This window comes from Mustela nigripes, chromosome 16 (genome assembly GCF_022355385.1).
Source record: "Mustela nigripes isolate SB6536 chromosome 16, MUSNIG.SB6536, whole genome shotgun sequence".
NCBI lineage: Eukaryota > Metazoa > Chordata > Mammalia > Carnivora > Mustelidae > Mustela > Mustela nigripes.
This window is the reverse complement of record NC_081572.1, coordinates 50,638,941-50,662,791: the sequence shown is the minus strand read 5'-3', so window position 1 is coordinate 50,662,791 and position 23,851 is coordinate 50,638,941. Positions and strand designations below refer to the sequence as shown.

At 39.8% G+C, this 23,851-nt stretch overlaps 1 protein-coding gene across 17 annotated transcripts in view; it reads left to right on the top strand.

Annotated features, from left to right (window-relative positions):
- NCOR1 (nuclear receptor corepressor 1) overlaps positions 1–23,851 on the top strand; it is a 154,708-nt gene that overhangs the window by 68,809 nt on the left and 62,048 nt on the right. For 11 of the 17 annotated variants that reach the window (XM_059380628.1, XM_059380640.1, XM_059380631.1 and 8 more), the window contains 7 exons: positions 1,201–1,291; positions 3,041–3,219; positions 3,958–4,012; positions 4,676–4,777; positions 13,358–13,485; positions 17,612–17,829; positions 21,690–21,752. In XM_059380628.1, coding sequence (XP_059236611.1) covers positions 1,201–1,291; positions 3,041–3,219; positions 3,958–4,012; positions 4,676–4,777; positions 13,358–13,485; positions 17,612–17,829; positions 21,690–21,752 — 836 coding nt within the window. The remainder of the gene's footprint in view (positions 1–1,200; positions 1,292–3,040; positions 3,220–3,957; positions 4,013–4,675; positions 4,778–13,357; positions 13,486–17,611; positions 17,830–21,689; positions 21,753–23,851) is intronic. The other 6 variants (XM_059380641.1, XM_059380644.1, XM_059380637.1 and 3 more) reach the window with 1 other exon arrangement.

Genomic DNA, 23,851 nt, shown 5'->3' with positions numbered 1-23,851 from the left:
GTGTTAATGGTTACCTGAATCGGATCTTAAGAAAGTTCATAAAGAACTTTTCATTTTGAATATAAAATTTCATTACCAGCTGGCAAAGATTACATCTTGGTGAATTTAGTATTTGTTTTTTATTCTTAAAATAATGCTGTTCAATCTAAATTTAAGTGAATATTTTGAAAGTAATTCTTCTGTTCTTGAAAATACCTATTCCTTTAGAAATGGCAGTTAAAAAGAGTAGACTTGAATATTTCTTAGTTCTTCATTACCTGCCAACATGACCGAAGAGTATTATATATGGATGGCAAATTAAGAAATTCTTTGATATTGGTTGATAGTTTCTGATTTGTTTCTACTTTAGAGAGCAAGTATTTTATAAAATTAAAAGCTTTAGATTTCGGGGGGTGGGAGGTTGGGGGAACAAGGTGGTGGGTATTAGGGAGGGCACATATTGCATGGAGTACTGGGTGTGGTGCAAAAACAATGAATACTGTTATGCTGAAAAGAAATTTAAAAAAAAACTTAAAAAAAAAGGCTTTAGATTTGTTCTCCAATATTTCTTGTAAGAGTATATATAAGCTTTAGTTCTTTAATCACGATTAAGTTTTTATGAGGGATGATGGTTGTTTTCTTTTCCCCTCCCTGTAAAAAATACTTGATGTATTTTTCCAAGTCTGTTCCTCTGCTGTAGAAAGCAAAGACTGCTATTTGAAATGGAAATGTCATCAATACCTGTGGTTTTCTGGAAGTTTCCCATAAGTTGTTCTACCATTTGAACTTGGACATGTAACCTTTAAATTTTAATCTCAATATTTTTTTAAAAAGATTTTTATTTATTTATTTGACTGACAGATCACAAGCAGGCAGAGAGAGAGGCGGGGAAGCAGGCTCCCTGCTGAGCAGAGAGCCTGATGTGACCGATGTGGGGCTTGATCCCAGGACCCTGGGATCATGACCTGAGCCGAAGGCAGAGGCTTTAACCCACTGAGCCACCCAGGCACCCCTTAATCTCAATATTTTAATCATTCTTCTATAGAATCCTAATCTTCGGGCATATTACTTAAAAGTGGTATCTCAGTAGCATTAGTTCTCTGACTTGTAGTTGGTTAAAAAAGTCCCATTCAGAGGAGTAATGCATATAAAAGTAACTTAATTAGTGTCTTCTTTATAAGTGGCCTTTAAATATATTTATAATTTCTTTATTATTTTTAGAGTTGGGCAGAGGGGAGCTGGTCTTTCAGCCACCATTGCTAGGAGTGAGCATGAGATTTCTGAAATTATTGATGGGCTCTCTGAGCAGGAGGTAAGGAAATTAATTGACTTAGCTTTTTGAATTCATTGATTATTCAGGCATTTTTAGCCTCATACCCCAGGAACTAAGGGCTTATTTGTCCATAAATGAGGGAACATTTATAGAGTTTGGACTGTTCCAGAGACCAGCCAACCACTGAAAGTGTTACAGCAGGCAGTCCTGTGATCAGATTGGCATCTTACATAGATGGCTTTAGCAGCAGGGAGGCCTGGAGGAGAGGTGAGGGCGCTGTTAACATGAAAACAAGACCTGAATCAGGGTGTCAGTGGCAGGGACGTGTAGGAGCAGACTGCCCAGAGAGATTCATCTGAAGTGGACCTGAGGTGCTGGTGGGTTCCCCAAAGTGTGCTCTCCAGCCACAGAAGCCTGGGAGGCAGAGATGATAAGGCATTGATAAATCTGTGCTGAGTAAGGATAAATTTCAGTCCCTGTCATGAGTCTTTTGAGCTGTGTTCAAACCGTCTCTAAAGGTTGGTCCAAAAGCCACCTCCTGTTTAATTAGTTGTTCTGGTTTTGATTTTATATACTGGTTTTTTAAAAGCCTCATCTTTGGTGTCAACTATACTTCAGCTTATAAATAAATAAATAAACAAACAAACAAATAAATAAACAAATATATATATATATATATAAAATAAAATAAAATAAAATAAAAACAACCCCAGAAAACCTCATCTCTGAATTCTGAAGGTCTTGCTTATTTGAATGTGGTGGTCTCCTGAAGTACTGATCAAAGACAGTTATTAAATTGCTATATATTTTAAAACTTGTGGTCATAAACAAACAAACACCAAAAAGCTAGTGGTCATAATCCCTGCAGTGATGACTAAATCTGCGTTAAAGTTTTTTGCTTGCTTTTCGACTGGTTCCATTAGGGCAGATCTGTCAGCACCCAAAACTGGGACAAGTTGACGTGACTACGGCTCAGATGTCTGCCCCAAATCATGCTTTGGTGTTCAGACTGACTGAGAGTATCCTATAAAATTTGACACTTTGTAATGACTTGACTGTAAGGCAGTATCCACTTCTATGAGGAAAAGTTTTAGGAAAAAACCTCGCTTTGTACTGAGGTCAATACGTGTATTTTTGGTGAGTTTTTTCATAGAAATGTGTGCTTGTGAACTTATTAAATTACAGTTTGGGGAAAAACCGACTGTAGAGATGTAACAAAGCTTTAGTTGAAATTTTAAGGATAATAGTCTTCAATTTTCAGTGAAAAGATTATGTAAGATTAGCAAAAAGTATTCAACACGTCGAGTTTAATTTAAAATCACTGTCCTTAAGATTTGGACACCTGTTTGTTTTTTTTTTTTTTTCTATTCATTGGTCTCCTAAATGACATTAAGATTTATTCTCTGAAATGATCTTAAGACTTTTAAAAATGACACTGTGTTAATGTAATTAAATGTTTCATAAGATCCTTACTTCAGTGAACTTGGCATTTCTTTGTGTCCTTTAGGTCTAAAATATTACTATCTGAAGTATCTACTTCTTTTAAGTAAAGAACTCTTCTCAAATTGTAGTAGTGGGATATAAAAACATAACGTATATCCTCTGCCTGTATGATTCATTTAATGAGTATTTATTAGATATATGAGTAATTAGCGCATGTTAGATGTTATGGTACATGCTGCTGTTGACACATGGAACTACACATGTGGTTTTTCTGGCGTATATTAGGATAGCTATAGCCCTCTTTAAATTTTATTCTTTGTAAATTATGTTTACTTTCTTTCGCAGAATAATGAGAAACAAATGCGGCAGCTCTCTGTGATCCCGCCTATGATGTTTGATGCAGAACAGAGACGGGTCAAGTTCATTAACATGAATGGCCTCATGGAAGACCCTATGAAAGTTTATAAAGATAGGCAGTTTATGAATGTTTGGACTGACCATGAGAAGGAGATCTTTAAGGACAAGTAATTTAAACTTTAAATCATTTTCTCATACAAGTTTACATAAATTCTTGAGAAGTATTTGGCATTCACCAGCAAATTTTGTGTTTTAAAGATTTTTAATTTTTTATTTGACAGACAGGGATCACAACTAGACAGAGAGGCAGGCAGAGAGAGAGGGGGAAGCAGGCTTCCCGCCGAGCAGAGAAGCCTGATGCGGGGCTCGATCCCGGGACGCTGGGATCATGACCCCGAGGGCAGAGGCATTAACCCACTGAGCCACCCAGGCGCCCTGGCATTCACTAGTAAATTGAACCATTTCCCCCAAATTTTGGCCCTTTTTGGCATTTGTATGGATACTCTGGAAGGTAGAGAATATAGATTTGCTGTAACCTTCCCATAAGTTTATATATGGGAGCCTAAGTCACAGATGAGAACTGGGGTTATGGAGTCAGGTTAAGCGTGGTATCCAAATTTGGGTTGTGTCTCAGTCACCTGGGGGTACATTTTAAAAGTACAGATTTCTGTGCTCTGCTGTAGACCAGTGTCCTTGGTTCCTGGTGGATCGTACCCAGAAATCTGGGCCCTTGAAAGACTCCAGTGATTCTGTAGTTGTTCCTCAGGCTGGCAGTTAGGGGTGATTGGGAGGTGATCTGTACTCATAGTTCTGTTCCTGAGCACTGCCCACCCCTTTTTAAGTTGTTAAAATGTTTGTGTGTATGTGTTGTTGTTGTTGTTGTTGTTTCCTTTGTTTAAACTCAGGTTTATCCAGCATCCAAAAAACTTTGGGCTAATTGCATCATACTTGGAAAGGAAGGTAAGAAATGGTTTACATTGAGAATGTTTATAGGTTTGTGATGTTCGCTTCTTTAAACTTTTTGTGCTCTAATACACAGAGGTAGTTACAGAGAACTGATTTTTATAGAGGGCTTGATACAGAAAAGATTCTTAGGTGGCTAATATAGTGATATTTATAATTAATAAATCATAAGCACAGTCTAATTTTCACAGTTAACAAAAGACTACTTGATACTGTAGTTCCCTAAAAACACATAGATTACAATGCTTTTTGAACTTTCATTGAATTTTTGATTAAAATATCAGAACCCTGATTTTCCCTGATTTTTTTTCCCACAGTGGATTGGATATAGTGTTTCTGAGCAACATACTTAAAAAAGAGACATTTTGAATATTTGCAGATATGCAACAAGAAAGAGAATTTAGTTACTGCCTAATAAGGAGGTGCTTGAATGTCTCTGTTAGTTCCTGGTATCTTTTCATAATTTGGATTAAGAACACTGAAATTGTCCATTAAAATAATATGTATATTTTTAGAGCCTAGATATCCCTTAAAATGCAGGCCATGTGTTGCTCTTTAATTTAGACCTTGAGAATACCAGAGGTTTCCCTTAAAAGTGTTGCTTGATTTAAAAAAATGTTACTTCTTTAACTCCTCAAAAATAATTTATTTTTCTTATAGAGTGTTCCTGATTGTGTTTTATATTACTACTTAACCAAGAAAAATGAGAATTATAAAGCCCTAGTAAGAAGGAATTACGGAAAACGCAGAGGAAGAAACCAGGTGGGTTTCATTACTGTGCGGAAGGTGTTTCAGGGTGGAGACAGGGAGAACAAAAAGGGTATAACCAGGGCCTTGTATTTAATCATGTGTATTTTAGGGATTGACATTTCATTAAATAATGTGGATGTTATGAACATGTTATTATTTTGAAATTAATATATATTTAATGTGTGACATCATCTATTGTGAATGTGCTGTAAGTTTCTAGTATGACAAAACCAATGAGAGACGTTCTGTACTTCCATGTTATCTAAATTGTGCCTGTCACTGTGAGTAGCGATAATGTGAGAATGGGACCCGTGACACTTCATTTCATGCACCGTCTTTACCAGTCCTTTTGTCTGAGGAAGGGGGCAGGTAGAACCCATGAGAAGGACAGAGAAATGTAGTGTGGTAGAGGCTAGTTTACCCAAATACTGGGGGCCTCATTTTGTTTCAGAGTAACTTCATTTCTGGAGTTTAGAAACTTTTTACTCTGGAAAAACACTTGACCTTAAAAGACCGTGTTTAATGCAGTGCAGCGTACGTTTTCGCAGTTGCAGTTCAGTACTTTAAAAACTGTTTTCCCCCAAATAACTGATCAGCAGCTGTCACAGCTCCCTCGTGCTTTACCGGTGCGGCTGCTGGGGCGATGTGATGGCCGTTGCTCTCCCTGTCCAGGTTCATCTTGGGACTTGGAATCGCGCGCGTGAACTTGCACCGCTGCTGACTGCCGACCCGCCTTTGTAAATCCTCCTGGTCTCCCCGCACAACCACCCTTTCTTTGCTGAGCCACCCCGCTCACCAGATACAGGCTGACCCAGTGCCGTCATTATCCGTAGCCATGACCTTTTTGTGTTTCCGGGGCCATTGTTTCCTGCAGGATACTGCTGCCTCACGGGATGTGATTACATATTCGTTGGAAACGGTATTTCTGGTCAAAGTGCAGGGAGCGTTTCATAAGCCAGCTGTGGTGAAATGCTGCTAGAGGTTGAGTAAGCTGAGGTGCCCTGGGCGTGCATTTTCAGTGGATTGGTGAGGGGTCGAGAAGTAAAGTTGCAGTGAGCAGAAGGGGGTGTGGAAGGCGAGGGAGTGGTAGTAGTACAGGTGTGCCCTTGTCTGTAAGGTTTGCTTACAAAGGAGAATAGAGAGATGGGCAGGGGGCTGACGAGGATGGGGAGCGCACCTGGATGCTGATGGGACTGATGTTGTGGATGCTTGTGAAGCTCCGTGAAGAGTTCCTGCCCAATGGGGAGCAAATCAGATGTTGTCAGTGGGGCGGGAAACACTGTTCCATCAAAGATGCTGGGGCTTCCCACAGAGAAAGTGGAATCAAGCTCTTCTAGCTAGAGATGCCAGAGCCCATCTGTGTTTTAAATGAGTTTCAGCTACAGATTTTTAACAACAGCTTTGTTCCTTATTACCAGCTAGTATTTATAACTTTAATTGAACTTAGTTTTTAGAAGTTACGTATTTTGTAATTATAAGTTGTTTAAATTTTTTCAATCCCTGATAATATAAGGGAATAATTTGATATTATATCTTAACATTTGCAGGATTAGCAGTCTGTTGCTTGTGATGGTAGAGGAGAAAGCTGTATCAGGAAATTATGTGTGTGGGGAAATGCCTCTGTTACTCTGAAACATTGGTTTTCTCTCCTAAGGTTACCTGGGACACCATCTCACTGTTCTCTGTGGCACACTTGTTCTTGTTAAGTTCCAGCCATATTAAGAGTTTTCTTCTGCACATTCTGGTTCTGTGTGCTCACATCTGTGTCACATCCCAGAGTGCATTTAACGGAACTGAGATTGTCCATATGTGCTCTCATCTTGACCTGAACCTTAGTATGTCTGCCCCCAAGTTGGCTCAGGTTGGGGTTGGTCAGTCAGTCTAGTCATTCCCATGTTAGCTTTTACGTTATTACCGTAAACATTGTTTCTCTAGTTGTATATTTCTCTGATTGTTTTATTGGGAATTTGGGAGAGGAGAGGATTGAATGATGGAAATGCAGCATGGGCTTAGACCAGAATAATCTTACCTGTTTCTTAATTGTTTGTGTATTTCATTCTGTTTGTGTCAAAATAGGTGGACAGGTTTTCTGAAATTAGGTGGTATTAGTTTAGGGGCTTGCTTATATAGGACTGAATGACATTAGAGCTGATATCATATGAGAGGAGGAGCCACTGCACTTTTGAGCAGAATAGTATCAGATTGAGATACTATTCTGCCTTCTCTGTTGAGACTAGATTATAAGGGAGACCAGTTAGGAGGTTACGTTGATCCTCCCAGCGGCTTGGACTGGACTCTAGAGGGGGCGGTGTTGAAAACCTGTCCATGTCTGGATGTATCTTTGGACGTCAGGTAAAGAGGTTTTTTACTGATGGATTGATGGTGGGGGGGATTCAAGGACAGTTATCCAAGATAACCCTGAGTTTTGGCTTGTGGGGTTGCCATTTACTGTGTAGGCATGACTGAAGGGGTAGCAGATTTGGGGGGCAAAGTTGGGACATGCTGAATTTTAGATACATATGTCCAAGTGGGGATGTAAAGGGGGCAGTTGTAAGTAGAAGTCTGGAGTTTGGGAAACAGATCTGGGTTGGGAATGTACAATTTGCTGTATGGAAAAAGTTTAGAAAGATTTCTTCTTCTTCTTCTTCTTCTTTTTTTTAAGGAATCTAGTTACAAGAACTTTTAAATTGGTGTGTCTTCATTTTACTCTGGTAGATAATAGAGATTCAACTAATTTGAAAGTCAACTTTACTGCTCTATTATCCAGTCAAGTTGGAATCAGTAGGAATTATTTTAGGTAATCCCAGAACGATGAGGGCAAATTTATTATAAGACTCTGTAGAGTTCTGCTGAAGTTTATCCTTTCTGTTTTTATTTGATTGCTTCACCCGTCCTCCCCTCCCGACTCTTACCATAGGAAGTCATTGTAATTCAGCCCTGAATGTGTTGTGTGCTGTTTGCCCAGAGAGATTCCAAGCTTGAGAGGTTGGATTTTTAACCTGGTATGGCTATAGGGAATCTTGCATATTATTTCCTCTGAAAGGGAGTTTAATCTGAGACTCATAGGGGAAATGAGACAGATAATCACATTTTTGTTAGACTTGTGTTCAGACATTATTGTTGGCAAAAGTTTTAACTCAGAATTCTGTTAGGTATTGTTGAAACCATTTCACAGTTCAACTTACTAGCATGCCATGATGGGAATGAATATGGTTCTTCATTAAGTTTTAGTTGAAGCTGTGAATATATATCAAAGATCAGAAGCCAGTCCTCAGTGTTACTCTGTGGGATCTAGAATTATAAGTAACATGCCAAGTAGTAATTTGATTCTGTGTGTAACATTTTTTGTTGGAGGTAGGAATTTCTTCTTACCTTCCAGCAGAAACTCTCATCTAATAAGTCTGTCACTGTGTAGCTAGAATTACTGTGATACCTGCTGGTGACCAGCAGCAAAGCAAGTCATTGTTTAGAAGCCACATTCTTCATTTCCAAATACTTGATTACCTTTCACAAGAATTTGTACCCTTCCTTCATTCTGACAACATCTTCCTCTTTAAATATGTCAGCAGGTTTTTATTCCCCAAGGACATTGAGAAAGCATATACTTATGTAAATGTAGTAATGTTTGAAGTTAGGAAAGTTTTTGACTGAGTTGTTAGACAATAGTTAGGCTGTTTTAGGCAGGTTTAAAAAGTTGGGTGTAAGAGAAAGAGCTTTAGATCCAAAAAAGCTCTCTCTATATCCATGTAACCCTAGACGTTTCCCTTCACTTTTTGAGCCTTGACTTCCACATCTGTGAGCATGGAAGCAATAATACTTACCTTGCAGGGTTAACATAAGAACTAGTTGTGTGTGTGACATCCCTAGAGTGTGCTATTGGGGACAACCGGAGTGCCCAATAAATGGTAGCGACTGTAGCCTTTGTTGCCTTCATGATGGTGTGTTGTGATTGACAGCTTTTACTCTTCAGGAAACTAGTTTCAAATTCGGTTGGTTTAAAGGCATTAGTTTTAAAATAAATAAATATATATACATATACATATATGTATACACACACACACACACACACACATATATATATATATTTTAGATTTTGTTAATTTATTTGACAGAGAGAGATCATCAGTAGGCAGAGAGAGAGAGGAGGAGGAAGCAGGCTTCCTTCTGAGCAGAGAGAGTCTGATGCGGGGCTCCATCCCAGGACCCTGAGATCATGACTTAAGCTGAAGGCAGAGGCTTAACCCACTGAGCCACCCAGGCGCCCTTAAATATATTTTGATAAGATATTTTCTGTTTACTGACTGAGACACTTACAAAACTCAATGGTTAGGGGCCCGTGGGTGGCTCAGTCAGTTAAGTGTCTGCCTTCAGCTCAGGTTGTGATCCCAGGGTCCTAGGATTGAGCCCCGCATCGGGCTCTCTGCTCGGCGGGAAGCCTGCTTCTCCCTTTCCCTCTGTTTACTCTGCTCGTGCTCGCTCGCTCTCTGTCTCTGTTAGATAAATAAATAAAATGTTAAGAAAAAGACTTAAGTGGCTAAAGGAGGACCTCATTCTTTCTGTCTCTTGAATGTTTTCAGTTCTCTAGATGCTTGCTCTTAAATTTAGTTATTTCATTTCTTGGCAACTTAATCATCTACTGAGTGGGAAGTTGTTTATCTGTTTTCTGAAGACTCGGGCATGTTAATAAACACACATAGGGTATATATAAGTGTTAGGTATTCAGTCAGATATAGTAGAATAAATCTCAGCATAAACTTTCTCTGATCTTGTTATAGAGGAGTCTGTTGAAATTTCCTTGTTCTTCTTTTATCGTTATAAAGTACATAAAAATGGGTGCCTGAGTAGTTCAGTCAGTTGGGCTTCTGCCTTCAGCTGGGGTCATGATCCCACGGCCCTGAGATGGAGTCCTGCATCTGGCTCCTTGCTTATTAGCCTGGAGTCTGCTTCTACCTTTGCTGCTCCCCCTGCTTGTGCACTCTCTCTGTCAAATATATAAATGAAAAGATTTCTTAAAAGATTTCTAAAAAAAAAAAATACATAAAACTTTTTGTTTAGTTTTTTTTTTTTAATTTGGATTTTGATTTTGTTTTCTAATGCCCTCCAACATTTACAGCGCACAGTTTGTTGTGTGGCAGACAGGTTTTGTGTTTTGAGATCCTCCCTGACAAAATAAAACCTTCTTTAATTGACCAAAAAGTACTAGGCTTAACGAGGGAGAAACCTGGACAGGAAGCTGTTGGGATGCCTCTGTCTGTCAGGGGACCTTCAGATGACTTTGCTTTTGACACTGTGAACTTGTCCTCCAGCTCCCCTACTAAAGGGCGTGAGGGCTGTGACTTAGAACCTCTGTCCCAGAGCGTGGGATTTGGCACTTCCTTTACAGATTTGCATGAAACAGAAGTAGTTGCAATCACTTCCTGTGAACATCGGAGGTTACTCCTTGGGCTCTTTATCGCTGGGAGCAGGTGTGGCCATGGCTCTCAGTGCCTGTCAGCCGAAGGGAGACAGATGCTGGTTGCACACTCCGGCCCGCCTGGCTCTCCCTCTCCACCCACTGCTGCCTAGTCAGTGTGGATGGATTCTGCTTTGACGGGGGTTGTGCTCTGCAGCTGTCACACACTTGCAGAGACTATCCAGCAACTCCGCACCTTCTGCAGAATTGGGGGTTGTGCTCCAGAAGACATCCTGCCCCTGTCTTCCCATTGCCTGGTTGAAACAGGTGCTACCTTGCTTCTCGGTCCCTCACACTGGGGAAGGGGGAGTAAAGTCAGCTGCTGGCTGCATTTCAGACAGCAGGGAACGTGTGGGATTGCTTAGTTTCTTCAGAACACTGGTTGGCATTAGAAATAGAAAAGTATTAAGGAAGCAAGTTATATGTATCATCTAAGTCTAAGAGAACAGTGAAGTTCTTTACTCCTTTTCTGCCGAGTTGATACCTCGCTGTCATTTCTGAGGGCTATAAACCACTTTCTGGGTTAAGAGCCTACTCGCCAGGCAAAGGGCAGAGTTTTTCGCTAGTGTGCCATCCACTTTGTTCATTATGACTAATGGATGCTACTTTTGTAGCAGGTGAGTGGTTGGCGATTATTAGCATTTGAAACCAGCCTTGTGACCACTATGGTGTCCTAGGGAGTCAGTCAAAGGTGAGAAAAACATTCCCATTTGTAAAGCGGGTCTAGTCATGGTTGGAAAGTACACATTTGAAAATTTTCCTGATTTTTAAATTTTTGACTAGTAATAGCAAACACTCAAAGGAAAAGGGAACTGGCAATTACCAGAGTGAGAAATTGGGGAAGTCAGGTCAAGCAAGTGAGGGAACCATGGTATTGAGACAATTTAGTGAGGGGTTAGAGAGGAAGATAAGATAGAGCTCTTCCTCATGGGCTGTGAAGTTTCATAGAATAAAGGGACCAAGGGTCATGATGGGGACAAATAGCAAGATCAGCAACAATGAAAATGTGGGGTAGGTGGGGCATGAGTGGTGGTTGTAGAGATTTTCTGATTTCAAGATCTTGGAGGTAGAGCAGTGCCCACCAGTGATGGCAATTATGACTTCACCTTAGGAGAGTTTAATGAGCATGACCTCAAGAGTATTTCAGTTGTAGGATATTACATTGCTAGAAAAAGCATTGAGGTACATTTTAAAGTTGGAAGAATAGGGGCGCCTGGGTGGCTCAGTGGGTTAAAACCTCTGCCTTCGGCTCAGGTCATCATCCCAGGGTCCTGGGATTGAGCCCCACATGAGGCTCTCTGCTTATTGGGGGGCCTGCTTCCTCCTCTCTCTCTCTCTCTCTGCCTGCCTCTCTGCCTACTTGTGATCTCTGTCAAATAAATAAATTTAAAAAAATTAAGTTGGAAGAATAATGGCAAGGCATAATGAGCCATGTGATAAAATCATCTGTGTGTTCTTTAGGAGTATTTAAGAAGTCAATCCATAATACCAAAACAGGAAAAAAAGGCATCATAGGTAGATTCTGTGAAATTTTTAAAAAGGAGGTATTTTTAAAAATACTGCAGTGCAGCAATGTTTTGGAAGTGGCAGTTGGGAGCAAGAAGGATACGGATTCTTATTTAGTTCCTTGTGGATTTGAAGAAGTCATGATACAGGACCTCTTGGAGAGGCCAATAAGGTCTTTGTTATCTTAAGAAAAAAAATCCAGATTTATCCAGTAGGTGAAGGACTTTGAGATGGTATTAAGAATTAAGGGAAATTGTAACTCGAATTAATGAGTACTTTTGTGTTGTCTGGTGACAGAACAGATAAGAGGACAGGCATTTATTAGGAGGCAGATTGATGTTGGCTGGGTCGGAATGAAAGATTGAGGTGGGAGGGCCAAATTTTTCAGAGAAGCGGGATAAAGGAACTTGGTTCTGGCTGTATCCGGCACACGCAGAGGCATCTGTGGTCCAGTTGTCTCCCAGGAACTTGGGATACTTAGAGGAGTAAGACTGGGTCCTTGTCCTTGAGGAGATCGTAACGCAGGGAGCCAGACAGACCCTGGTAACCCAGGGATGCACCACTTTGGGTAAGTGCCGCAGGCAGGTGTGGGCCATGCAGGTAGCAAGGTAGGGAGACCGGGCCTGGAGCTTCTCTGTGGAAATCAAGATGTAGCCTTTTGAACTGAATTTCAGAGGCTGTGTCAGAGTTTACTAGGCAAGGAGGGGTGGAAAGAGTGTTCCAGGCAAAGACATGAAATGCTGGGTGTGTATAGGTGAGTCCAGAGCAGCAACCAGTGTAGGAAAGGTGGGGGGTTGGAAGACGTACAAACGGACGGGGGGCTGTGTGCGCCAGTGCCGAGGGGCAGTTCATCCTACTTAGCTTAGATGGTCTTGATTTTTGCATTGAATAAACAGAATACTGGCACAGAGTTGATTTCACTTGTTTTCCTGTAGAATCCCAATTTTAGCAAAGATAAAAGGGTCCCATAATCGTATTCTCTTCTTGTCTTTGTTCGTATTTTTAATTATAGAGTTGTAATTCTAGCTTAGAAATATTTGAGTGTTTCACTTCTTTTCACTCTGTTATCTCCTTACTGTTTTTGCAAATTACTTTAGTCTTGATGATGACCGTAGCCATTCTACTATTCCATCAAGTGAATGTTTGCGCAGAAGACTAAAAGCGTAAAGGTGTTCCTGTAGTATCATCTATAGTGATGAAAAGGTTGGAAGTATATTAGGTATCTAATTCTCAGGGAATGGTTTGTTAAATTATAGGTTATCAAATTTTAAGGTAGAATTGAAATGCTTGAGTGACAGATTAGATGTGGGAGTTTACAGAAACAGAGAGAACCAACCTCAGACTTCAGGTTTCTAAGTGGAATCTTAACACTCTTGCCTCTCTGATGGGTCCAGACACTAGGAACATCTGTGTGTGTGTGTGTGTGTGCATGTGTGTGTGCTTTTAAGCAGTACCTATGGAATATATTAAAGAGTGTGAGACTGATTTTTAATATGTTACCCCTAATTACATTGTAAGTGATCAATAAGTTAATTGCTTATAAATTTTTGTGCAAAGGTATTTATTGTAATTTGTCATCATAATTTGAGTTGTTTCTTTTAATGTTGAATTTGACAAATGATGATTCATTCTAGCAGCAAATTGCCCGACCCTCACAAGAAGAAAAAGTAGAGGAAAAAGAAGAAGATAAAGCAGAAAAAACAGAAAAAAAAGAAGAGGAAAAGAAAGATGAAGAAGAAAAAGATGAAAAGGAGGACTCCAAGTGAGTTAAATGATTAGATACTAGTTTTATTTTAAAATCATGGACCTATTGATTATCTTGAAGGTAAAAATTTTAGATAAACAAATGAATTAGATGTGCGCTTTGATCATCTAATGTGCTTTGACCTAATTAAAGAACAGGATATTCTGGTAAGTGCAACTTTTGGCTTAATGGACTTATTTGCCAGACATGAGACATATTTTTCAGAAGGGATGAGCTATAGTAATATACACTCATCAGAGATATATTGAATATAATTTAATTTTTGACTTGGAAGGTACCTCAGGATCTTTTTTTTTCACCTTTGATACTTAACACTCATGTAAAAATGCTGATAAATGAATGGTTTTCTTTTCTGTAATACCTTATATTACAGTTTCATGGGTTTTATTTATTGTATAAAGTGGGGTTTCTGGTTTGTTTGTGGTTCTCTTGCTGTTTGCCTGGTTATAAAAGTAATTCTTGTTTACTATAGAAAATAAGGAAAAGACAGCAAAATACTTAACAAAATCAGCCTGGGATTCTGCCGCTCAGAGACCGCTTTTGTTGATGCCTTTATGCACATATTGGCGTCAGTGGTGAGGGGGCTTAGTGGCTCAGTTGGGTGGGTTTTTTGCAAAAGATTGGTGCTTTTGAGGCATTATTTACCCAGAGTAAAATTCACCAATTTTAGATGTGTACTGAATGTATTTGGACAAATATATGCACTGCTCTGATTCTTGACACAGTTGTGGCATAGTGTTTCCATCACTCCAGAAAGTTCCCACATGCTCCTTTGCCATAGCTTTCCCCCCAACTCCCCTGCCAAACTGTCCCCCTCTGGGGACTGCTCATCTGTTTTGCCTTTTCTAGAATTTCATATAAATGGATTTATGCGGTATGTAGTCTTCTGTGCGTGGCTTCTTTCACTTAGCATAATGATGTTGACATACATGCAAGTTGTTGCACGTATTGGTAGTTCATTCTTTTTAATATTTATAGTGCTATTTCTGGAATCCCCTTGGAAATACTGAAGATTTATTTGGTTTTGTGGCAACTATAGCCTGAAGCACTTGGTATGGTTGTTAAAGAGTTGGATACCCTACCATTGCCATTCTAATCTTCTACTTTAGGGAGAGAACTGTTGAAAACAATTTTTTTTTTAAAGTTTTTAGGGAAAACATTTATTTTCCCACATGGTTCTTGGATCTGCTCATATGGAACTGCCATATCTTGGTTTTCACTTTTTCCCTTAAATCTCTATTAACAAGCATTCATTTATTAGTGATGTGAGCCAGCTCTTATGGAGGTTGCAAAAGGGCATAAATGATATGTACTGTTCCCAGGTAGTTTATCGTCTAGCAAGGGAAAGCTAGGCAAGACGCAGGTACTGTTCATGATAGAGAAGAAAGCCTGGAAGAAATGAGCAGAATCAGGACAGGATGTTGGTAGACTGAAAAGAGGTTCAGGGTTACTTCTCTCTGAATGGTTTAGAGGACTTTATGCGGGAGCTAGTGGTTAATGTGGAGAGAATAAAAGGAACAGCACGAAGAGATGTGCTGCCATGAGAAATGGCAGATAGTGGTCTTACTAGACTGGGACAGAGGGTGGCAGGAAGAACAATGGAAGGTGGATTGGGGTTAGATTAAGTAAAACCTTAATGAAGCTAAAATAGTCCATGCTATGCGTTGTTTGAATGGATGGAATGGTTTCTTTCTCTTTCTTTCAAGATTGATTGATTTATTTTTTAGAGAGCCTGCGCAAGCATGTGTGAGTAGGGGGGGGGGCAGAGAGAGGGTGAGAATCTCAAGCAGACTGTGCTGAGCACGGAGCCTGAAGTGTGGGGCTTGATGTCAGAACCCAGAGATCATGACCTGAGCTGAAATCAAGAGTCAGAGGCTTAACCGACTGAGCCACCCATGCGGCCTTGGATAGAATGGTTTCTTGCCAAAGCTTTTCTGGTAGAATACTGACCCACAAGCAGCAGAGAATGGAGGACTGGAGATGTAAGTCAGGGAGTGGAGTATCAAGGCACTGAATAAGAACAATGATAGTAGGGGCATCTGGGAGGCTCAGTGGGCTAAGCCTCTGCCTTCGGCTCAGGTCATGATCTCAGGGTCCTAGGATCAAGCCCCATATTGGGCTCTCTGCTCGGCCCGGAGCCTGCTTCCCCCTCTCTCTCTGCCTGCCTCTCTGCCTACTTGTAATCTCTCTCTGTCAAATAAATAAATATAATCTTAAAAAAACACAAAAACATAGATAGTAGAAATCAAGATGGTGGAACTAGTGGGGGCACTGTTACTGAGATGAAATAACCAAACCTTGACATGAGATCGCATGTAGGAGGCAAAGAAAATGAGAAGAAGCTAAAGATGAGGCTAGATCTGTAACCCTGAATGAAGGTGATCACGGTGGTACTGTTAACAATGAGTGATTAGAGTGTGGTGGGGAGCAAGAGGCAGAGTGGGGATAAGCATGGTTTGGGGCATGTTGAGTTTGTATTGATGGGGAATCCAGGTATATTGATAGGGATTCCCAGAAGGTATTTGGGAAGACAAGTCTGGATCTTAGGAGATTTAGTAGACTTGAGGTGTGAGTCTAAAGATACAGCTGGGGAGTCATCCCAGTGGAATGGATGTGAATGGGGTAACTTCACAGAGTTTTAAGGCAAGGGTGAGCCTTGGGAAATGCGAATGTGAACAGGGAGAGGAAGAAGGCAGCCTGCAGAGGGGAGAGCCATAATAGCAGTAGGGAGTATCAGGAGGTATGAAGTCCTAAAAGTTAAGTTGAATAGGATGTAAAAAGAATTGTCCTTAGGGTCAGTTGCAGCAGGAATATCAGTGCAACAAGAATTGAGAAAAGGTCATCTGAATTTGCAGTTAGTAAGTCACTGGTGACTCTTGACAAAATGTCTTTAAGATGAATCCGTAGTAGTAGCCAGATTGCTAAGGGAATAAAGAAGTGGAGAAGGAGGGTTGCAGGGTAACTTAGAGGGCAGTTCAGGGTGAAGGGGGAAAATTCTGGAAGAATTTCTTTTATTGAGGTAAGCTTGGTAAGCTACAACAGATTTTTGAAGTACATAATATTTGAAAAAAAATCAACACCTCCCATTAAGCAGGAGCCTTTGAGTCTCTGACTGTTGCCACCTATTCATTCATTTGCCAAAATGTACATTAGGGACCTTGTTTTTAAATCTAACAACCCTGGGAGGTACGTATGTAATACAGAGAATAATCTTCTGGTGTCACGTGTGGTGCTACTGCTACTAATAGTGAGAACCCTTTATTTATTGATCAGGTTTCTCCTAAGTGGCTGAGGGAGGTTCAGCCCAAATACCAGTAGACACATATGATGTTTATTGTGTTCTAGGCACACAATGTGTTCTGAGCATTTTGTATAAAACTGAGCATTTTATATAAATGAACTCCTTTAATGATTGCAACAGCTCTATGAAACATATGGTTGTCATCCTCACTTACAGATGAGAAAAAGGCCTATGGAGGGGAGGTCGCTTGTCTAAGGTCACATTGCTGGTAAATCACACAGCTCTGGTACCAACTTGGGCAGCCTGGCTCCAGACTGTTCTCTGTTATAATGCCTGGGCCACACTGGCCTGTTTGCACATAATTAGTGTTGGAGATGGTTAAGAATACTGAAGCTGGTTTAATGAAGCAGTGCTGTAGACTGTTCCTGCAGAAAAGGTGTCTGTCTCAGCCTCTTCATTTCACAAAGGAGAAAACTTACCTTGAAGCCAAAGTAAGAACTCCAGGACTCCTGCTTTTTTGGTGTACCCCACTGCCTAGACACACTGGTACCCCACTGGTACCCCACTGCCTAGACACACTGGTACCCCACTGCCTAGACCCACTAGACCCACTGGTTGCGGGTCTAGGGGCTGTTCCGCTGCCATCCATTACTTCCTCATAGGGTGTTGTCATACATTATAAGGTGACTTGAAGGTGTTTAAAATTTGAGTCCATTAATGAATAAAGCAGACCTTTGTGAAATATCTTAATTTGAGCCAGTCAGAACCCTTCAAAATTGGGGCATGACAGCATCTTTCATAAATTTTGTTTTCAAAACAAACCTTCTTAGATGCATGTATCCTTCTAAATCACACAAGCTTTTTATCGGCTTCTGTTTCCAGAGAAAACACTAAGGAAAAGGACAAGACGGAAGGTACAGCAGAAGAAACGGAGGAGAGAGAGCAGGCCACCCCCCGGGGACGAAAGACCGCCAACAGTCAGGGCCGCAGAAAGGGGCGCATCACCAGGTCCATGACCAACGAAGCGGCAGCGGCCAGTGCTGCAGCTGCCGCCGCCACCGAGGAGCCTCCGCCGCCTCTGCCACCGCCACCAGAACCTGGTGAGTGCGCGAGATGGGAGTGAACAGGCCGTGATTTTGTGCAGGATTCTCTTGCACTGCTAGGGTAGAGCAGGAAGGTCCTCGGATATGGATGACCTAAAAATAATCTGAAAGTCTGGCCTTAAAAAAATGTTTTAAGGTTTTATTATTTATTATTTTTTAAGGTTCATTATGACAAGTACACTCCTTAATCCCCATCACCTTTTTCACTCATATCCCTCCCCTCTGGTGACCTCCAGTTCGTTCTCTATAGTTCAGAGTCTGTTTCTTGCTTTGTTTCTCCTTTTTCCCCCTTTGCTTGTTTGCTTTGTTTGTAAAATTCCATATGTGAGTGAGATCATATGGTATTTGTCTTTGTCTGAGTGTTCTTAGTATTACGATTTCTAGCTCTATCCATGTCATTGCAAAGGGCAAGATTTCCTTCTTTAATGGCTGAATAATACTCCAAGGGGTGTGTGTGTGTGTGTGTGTGTGTGTGTGTGTTATAGAGATATATATATACGCCACGTCATCTTTATCCATTCATCACTTGATAGTTGGGCTGCTTTCGCATCTTGGCTGTTGTGACTAGTGCTCCTATAAATGTAGGGATGCATCTATCACTTTGAATTAGTGTTTCTGTGTTCTTTGGGTAAACACCCAGTAGCTGGATCATACATACAGAGTTGTATTTTTAGTTTTGAGGAACATCCACACTGTTTTCCACAGTAGCCACGCCAGTTTGCATTCCCACCGGCAGCGCAGGAGGGTTCCTTTTTCTCCACATCCTTGCTAACACCTTTGTTTCTTGTATTGTTGATGTTAGCTATTGTGACAGGTGTGAGATGATGATGAATGATGCTGAGCATCTTTTCATGGGTCTTTTGGCCATCTGGATGTCTTTGGAGAAAGGTCCGTTCATGTCTTCTGCCCTTTTGTTAATTGGATCATTTGTTCTGTGGTTATTGAGTTTTATAAGTTCTTTATATAGTTTGGATACTAACCTTTTATCAGATATGTCATTTGGAAATATCCTCTCCCATTTGTAGGGAGGATTTAGTTTTGTTGTTTCCTTTGCTGTGCAGAAGCTTTTTATTGTATTTTTTTATTTTTAAGTTTTATTTGATTTATTTTTTTCTAGAGAGGGAGGGGGAGGGAAAGAAAAAAAATCCCAAGCAGGCTCTACACCCAGCACAGAACCTGACCCTGTGCTCTATCTCACAACCCTGAGATCATGAGTGAACCAAAATCAAGAGTCAGATACTTAACTGACTGAGCCACACAGGTGCCCTGGAAGCTTTTTATTTTGATGTAGTCCCAATAGTTTATCTTTGCTTTTTGTTTCCCTTGCCTCAGGGGACCTAGCTAGAAAAATGTCGCTATGGCCAGTGTCAGAGAAATTACGGCCTGTGCTCTTTTCTAGGATTTCTGTGGTTTCAGGTCTCACATATAGGTCTTTAATCCATTTTTGAATTTATTTTTGTGTATGATGTAAGAAAGTGGTCAAGTTTCATTCTTTTGTATGTTGCTGTCTGATTTTCCCAACACCATTTGTGGAAGAGACTTTCTCCCGTTGGGTATTCTTCCCTGCTTTGTTGAACGATTAGTTGATCATACAATTGTGGGTTTATCTCTGGGTTTTCTGTTCTAGTCCATTGATCTATGTGTCTGTATTTATGCCAGTACCATGTTTTGATGACTACAGCTTTGTATAATAACTTGAAGTCCGGAATTGTGATGCCTCCAGGTTTGCTTTTCTTTTTCAAGATTGCTTTGGCAATTTGGGGTCTTTTATGATTCCATAGAAATTTTAGGATTATTTTTTCTAGTTCTATGAAAACTGCTGCTGGTATTTTGATAGGGATTGCTTTGGGTGGTGTAGCCATTTTAACAACATTTGTTTTCCCAATTCATGAGCATGGAATGTTTCTCCATTACTTTGTGTTGTCTTGAATTTCTTTTATGACTGTTTTATAGTTTTCAGAGTACGGGTCTTTTACTTCTTTGGGAAGGTTTATTCCTAGGTATTTTATTATTTTTGGTGCAGTTGTAAATGGGATTGTATTCTTATTTTCTCTTTCTGCTGCTTCGTTATTGGTGCATAGAAATGCAGCAGAATTCCTTACATTGATTTTGTATCCTGTATTCCTTACATTGATTTATTTTATCAGTTCTAGCAGTCTTTTTAGGTTTTCTTTATCTAATATCGTGTTATCTTCAAGTACTGAAAGTTTTACTTCTTCATGGTCTTTACATTTCTTAAACTTTAATGTCAGTGTCTTTTGAAAAAGATCTTCCCCAATCTTGCTATCTTAATACAGCTGTTTTTCTTTTTACTTAGTTGTAATTTTAGTATGTATGGTATTTTTTCTGATATTTTAACTTGGTGTATATTATAAATATTATGTAGTTTCTAAGTGATCTTCATTTTTGCTTTTTAATGACTGTGAAATGTTGGCATCCTGTTCCCTGAGGCCCCATTTCTTGAATCATTCCCTGTTGCTGAATGATTAGGCTGTCTCCTGCCCCCTCCTCTTTAAACTAATATAGATAGTAGTGTAAGGAAAAAATCCTGATTAACTAACATTTTCTTTCTGTTAAATTATTTTTTATAGAAATGAATTCTTGGGTCCAAGCATTTTTCTCTCTTCTACCAAGTATCATTAGTTTATAAAGGGATCATGTTAATGATGTTTGCCATCTTTGGTTCAGTGGTACCAATTTTACTGTAACATGAAGCATAAAAAAACCAGGTTCTGGGGATGGCAAGGAGGATACAAGGAAAATAACTAGATTTGCACCTGGGGGTAGATCCCGATGGGCCTTGTTTGAGTCATGTCCTGCTTTGCTTACAGAGTGGGAGTTCACAGAGGTTTTTAAACAGAGGAGTGCTGTGAATAGACTGGTGGTGTAGAAGGTGAACTGGTGATAGTTGGAGGTCAGGTTGGAGAGAGTGAAGGCTGGAGGCGGAGGGACCAGCTAGAAGAGTGTCACTGTGCACGCAGTGGCCCAGGCAAGAAGAGGATGGGTTCAGGAGATTAGGACTGGCACACATCATTGGCTGTGGGAGTAGATGGGAGGAAGGATTAAAAAATTGGCCTGAGAAGGCTGTTAATAATTCAGATGACTGGGCGGATGGTAGCGCTATTAATTGAGAAGGGGAATACGGCAGGAGCTCATTTCATGCCTGATGGTCTCAATTTCCTTTCTAATGTAGAAGAGAGAGAGTGTGCAGTTTATGATCCATCTGTGTTTCCAGTCCCCTGTGTCATAGGGCCCCCGAGAGTGAGGATGAGATGGGGGACTCAGAGAGCACGAGAGAACTGTGCCTGGACAGGGACGGGGGCTGTTGTTTCTTCCTTTGGCACTTTAGGAGAGGAGGTTGGAGCTCAAGTATGTGGTGGGGCAGTGGGTGAGGTGGGACTTCACAGAAAATAAGCAAGTGATGGTCAAACATGTAGATGTGGTTGGAGCTTCAAAGAACATTGAGAAGCCTTACTTGGAAGCCTTGAATATTTCTCTTCAGTTGGTGGGGGAGAGCCTGCCAACATCCTGTGTCCATAGTTTCTTTCACCCAGTGCTTCAGACAGGCTTTATGTCCAACAAGCAGGTCGACGCCATCTAAGCTGTGAATGAACTTAAGTTTTCTCTGCCTGGGGCGCCTGGGTGCCTCCGTCGGTTAAGGGGCTGCCTTGGCTCGGGTCATGATCCCACCATCCTGGAATCGAGTCCTGCATCAGGCTCCTTGCTCAGTGGGAAGCCTGCTTCTTACTTTGCTTTTGCCTGCCTGTGCTCTCTCTCTCTGACAAATAAATAAATAAAATCTTTAAAAAAAAGAAAAAAGTTTCTTTGCCTTACTGGGTTCTCTCTCTTTATTTCAGTTTCCACAGAGCCCGTAGAAACCTCTCGATGGACAGAAGAAGAAATGGAAGTTGCTAAAAAAGGTAAGTTAGAGTTCTTCGGGGTTTTAGTTGGGTTGGGATGGGCTCTTCAGGGTTATTAGTAATAAGTCACATGGAGTGAATATTTTTTAATTGGAAAAAGAAGAAAGTTCTTCTGTGGTAGTCAACAGAATTTAGAAGTAGAATTGAGTTCTTTATGATGGGGTGGTCCCCTCTCAGATAATCCTGCTGTGCCTTGCTTAAGAGGCCCTCTTTTGAGGAATTTAAGATTCTCTGCACAGTTTTGTTTTTTTTTGTTTTTTGTTTTTTGAATGTCATTTTGTTAGAGAGCAAGGGGACTATTTTCACTCTTCCAGGATAGCTGTGATTCAGTGTTTTGGAGGGTATTTAAGTATAAAGTCTATATTTTCTATTACTTAATAGTTGGATTTAATAGCATGGTTCCTGTCTCCTCAGTTTGTATTTCATAAGGCATTTGGTTATAAATTAGTAAGAATTGCACTGCAATTCAGAGGAGAAGGCATGAACTTTGAAGCCAGAAGGTTTGAATTTTGTCTTTCCTTCTCATGGCTGTGTGGCCCTCATCTTATTCTGGAACATTACAAATCTTTTTCTGTTGTTGCTTGTTAACATAGAATAATTTGAAATTGAGGTAAAATTTCTAATAGGATAAATAGGTGGTTTATAAATAAACAGTAGTTTATACCTTATAATTCTAAAGAGAAATTACTGTAAATAAGTTAATCTCTTAATGACACATTTCCGATTTATTTTCTATTTAATAATGAATGATACATTTAAGAGTTTTAACATTTAAGATACATTTAAGAATATAAAATACATTATTAAGATACATTTAAGAGTATAAACGAACATTACCAAAAATAATAGCAGTTTAATGTGTTCAAAAAAAATTTTTTTTAAGATTTTATTTATTTATTTGACAAATAGATCACAAGTAGGCAGAGAGGCAGGCAGAGAGAGGAAGGGAAGCAGGCTCCCTGCTGAGCAAAGAGCCTGATGCGGGGCTCAATCCCAGGACCCTGGGATCATGACCTGAGCCAAAGGCAGAGGCTTTAACCCACTGCCACCCAGGAGCTCCTGTTCAAAATATTTTTATTTGATGATTATTTGCCATGATTAGGAAATTTGTGACTTGTCATGATTACAGGTATAACTTTTTAAAAAAGAGTCACATTAAGAAAAAAGATTCACATTTATTCTCATCTGATTATCAGAATGTTATAATGGAGTAAGGTGATAGTAGCTACATCATAGAGTGATTTTTTTCAGGTAGATATACCTCCATAGGACTGCGTTTAGTCTCTACTCTTCTCAGTTCTGTTCATGTGTCAGAAGGATTTGGAAATGATCTTCCAGTTGTCGTTAAGGAAGCTACCTTCATCAGCCTTGGAAAACTGTTTTCTATAAATTGTTAAATTTGTACTGTAAATTCATGCTTGGATACACCTGTATCTAAAGTATATCCCAGTCTGTATAGCTCTCTGTGTGTACATGCATTTATATACCCATATTCCTTGCAAATGGGTATGGCATGTATATATATTATTTGGTTTAAAAGTATCAGGTTGCTTAGTTTCCTGTGATGAGTTGTCTTACCACAGGTTTGTTGATGTTGCTGTTTTTAAAACTGGTTAATATTTTTGAGGGCATTTCTTGATTGTGAATGGATTGAAGACATGCTGATTATAAATGTAGCCGTATATATCTTTATTTTGTGTTCTATCTTACTTTACAAGATTACCTTATTAATTTTTTATTGATATACTGTTTACAAAGACTTAGAAGTGTCTAATCAGTCATTTTACAACTGTTTGAGTTCTTATCGTGTGTCCGATGTTGTCCTAGCTCTCAGGGAGATACAGAACAAGGATAAAGTTGAGTCCTTCTGTTAATGAGCATGTTTTAAATTTGAGTGGCAAAATAGAGCTGTCAGTGAGTTTCATGTCAATATATATTTAAATAAGTATTAAAATATATAAATAAATAATTGAAAACACATTTTTAGTGTTAATGATTTTGAATACTGTAATTAAGTTGATTTTTATTCTTTTTTATTCTTTCTCATGTTTTTTATGAAGCATAAAAAAACCAGGTTCTTTGGTCGTTTTTCAAATATA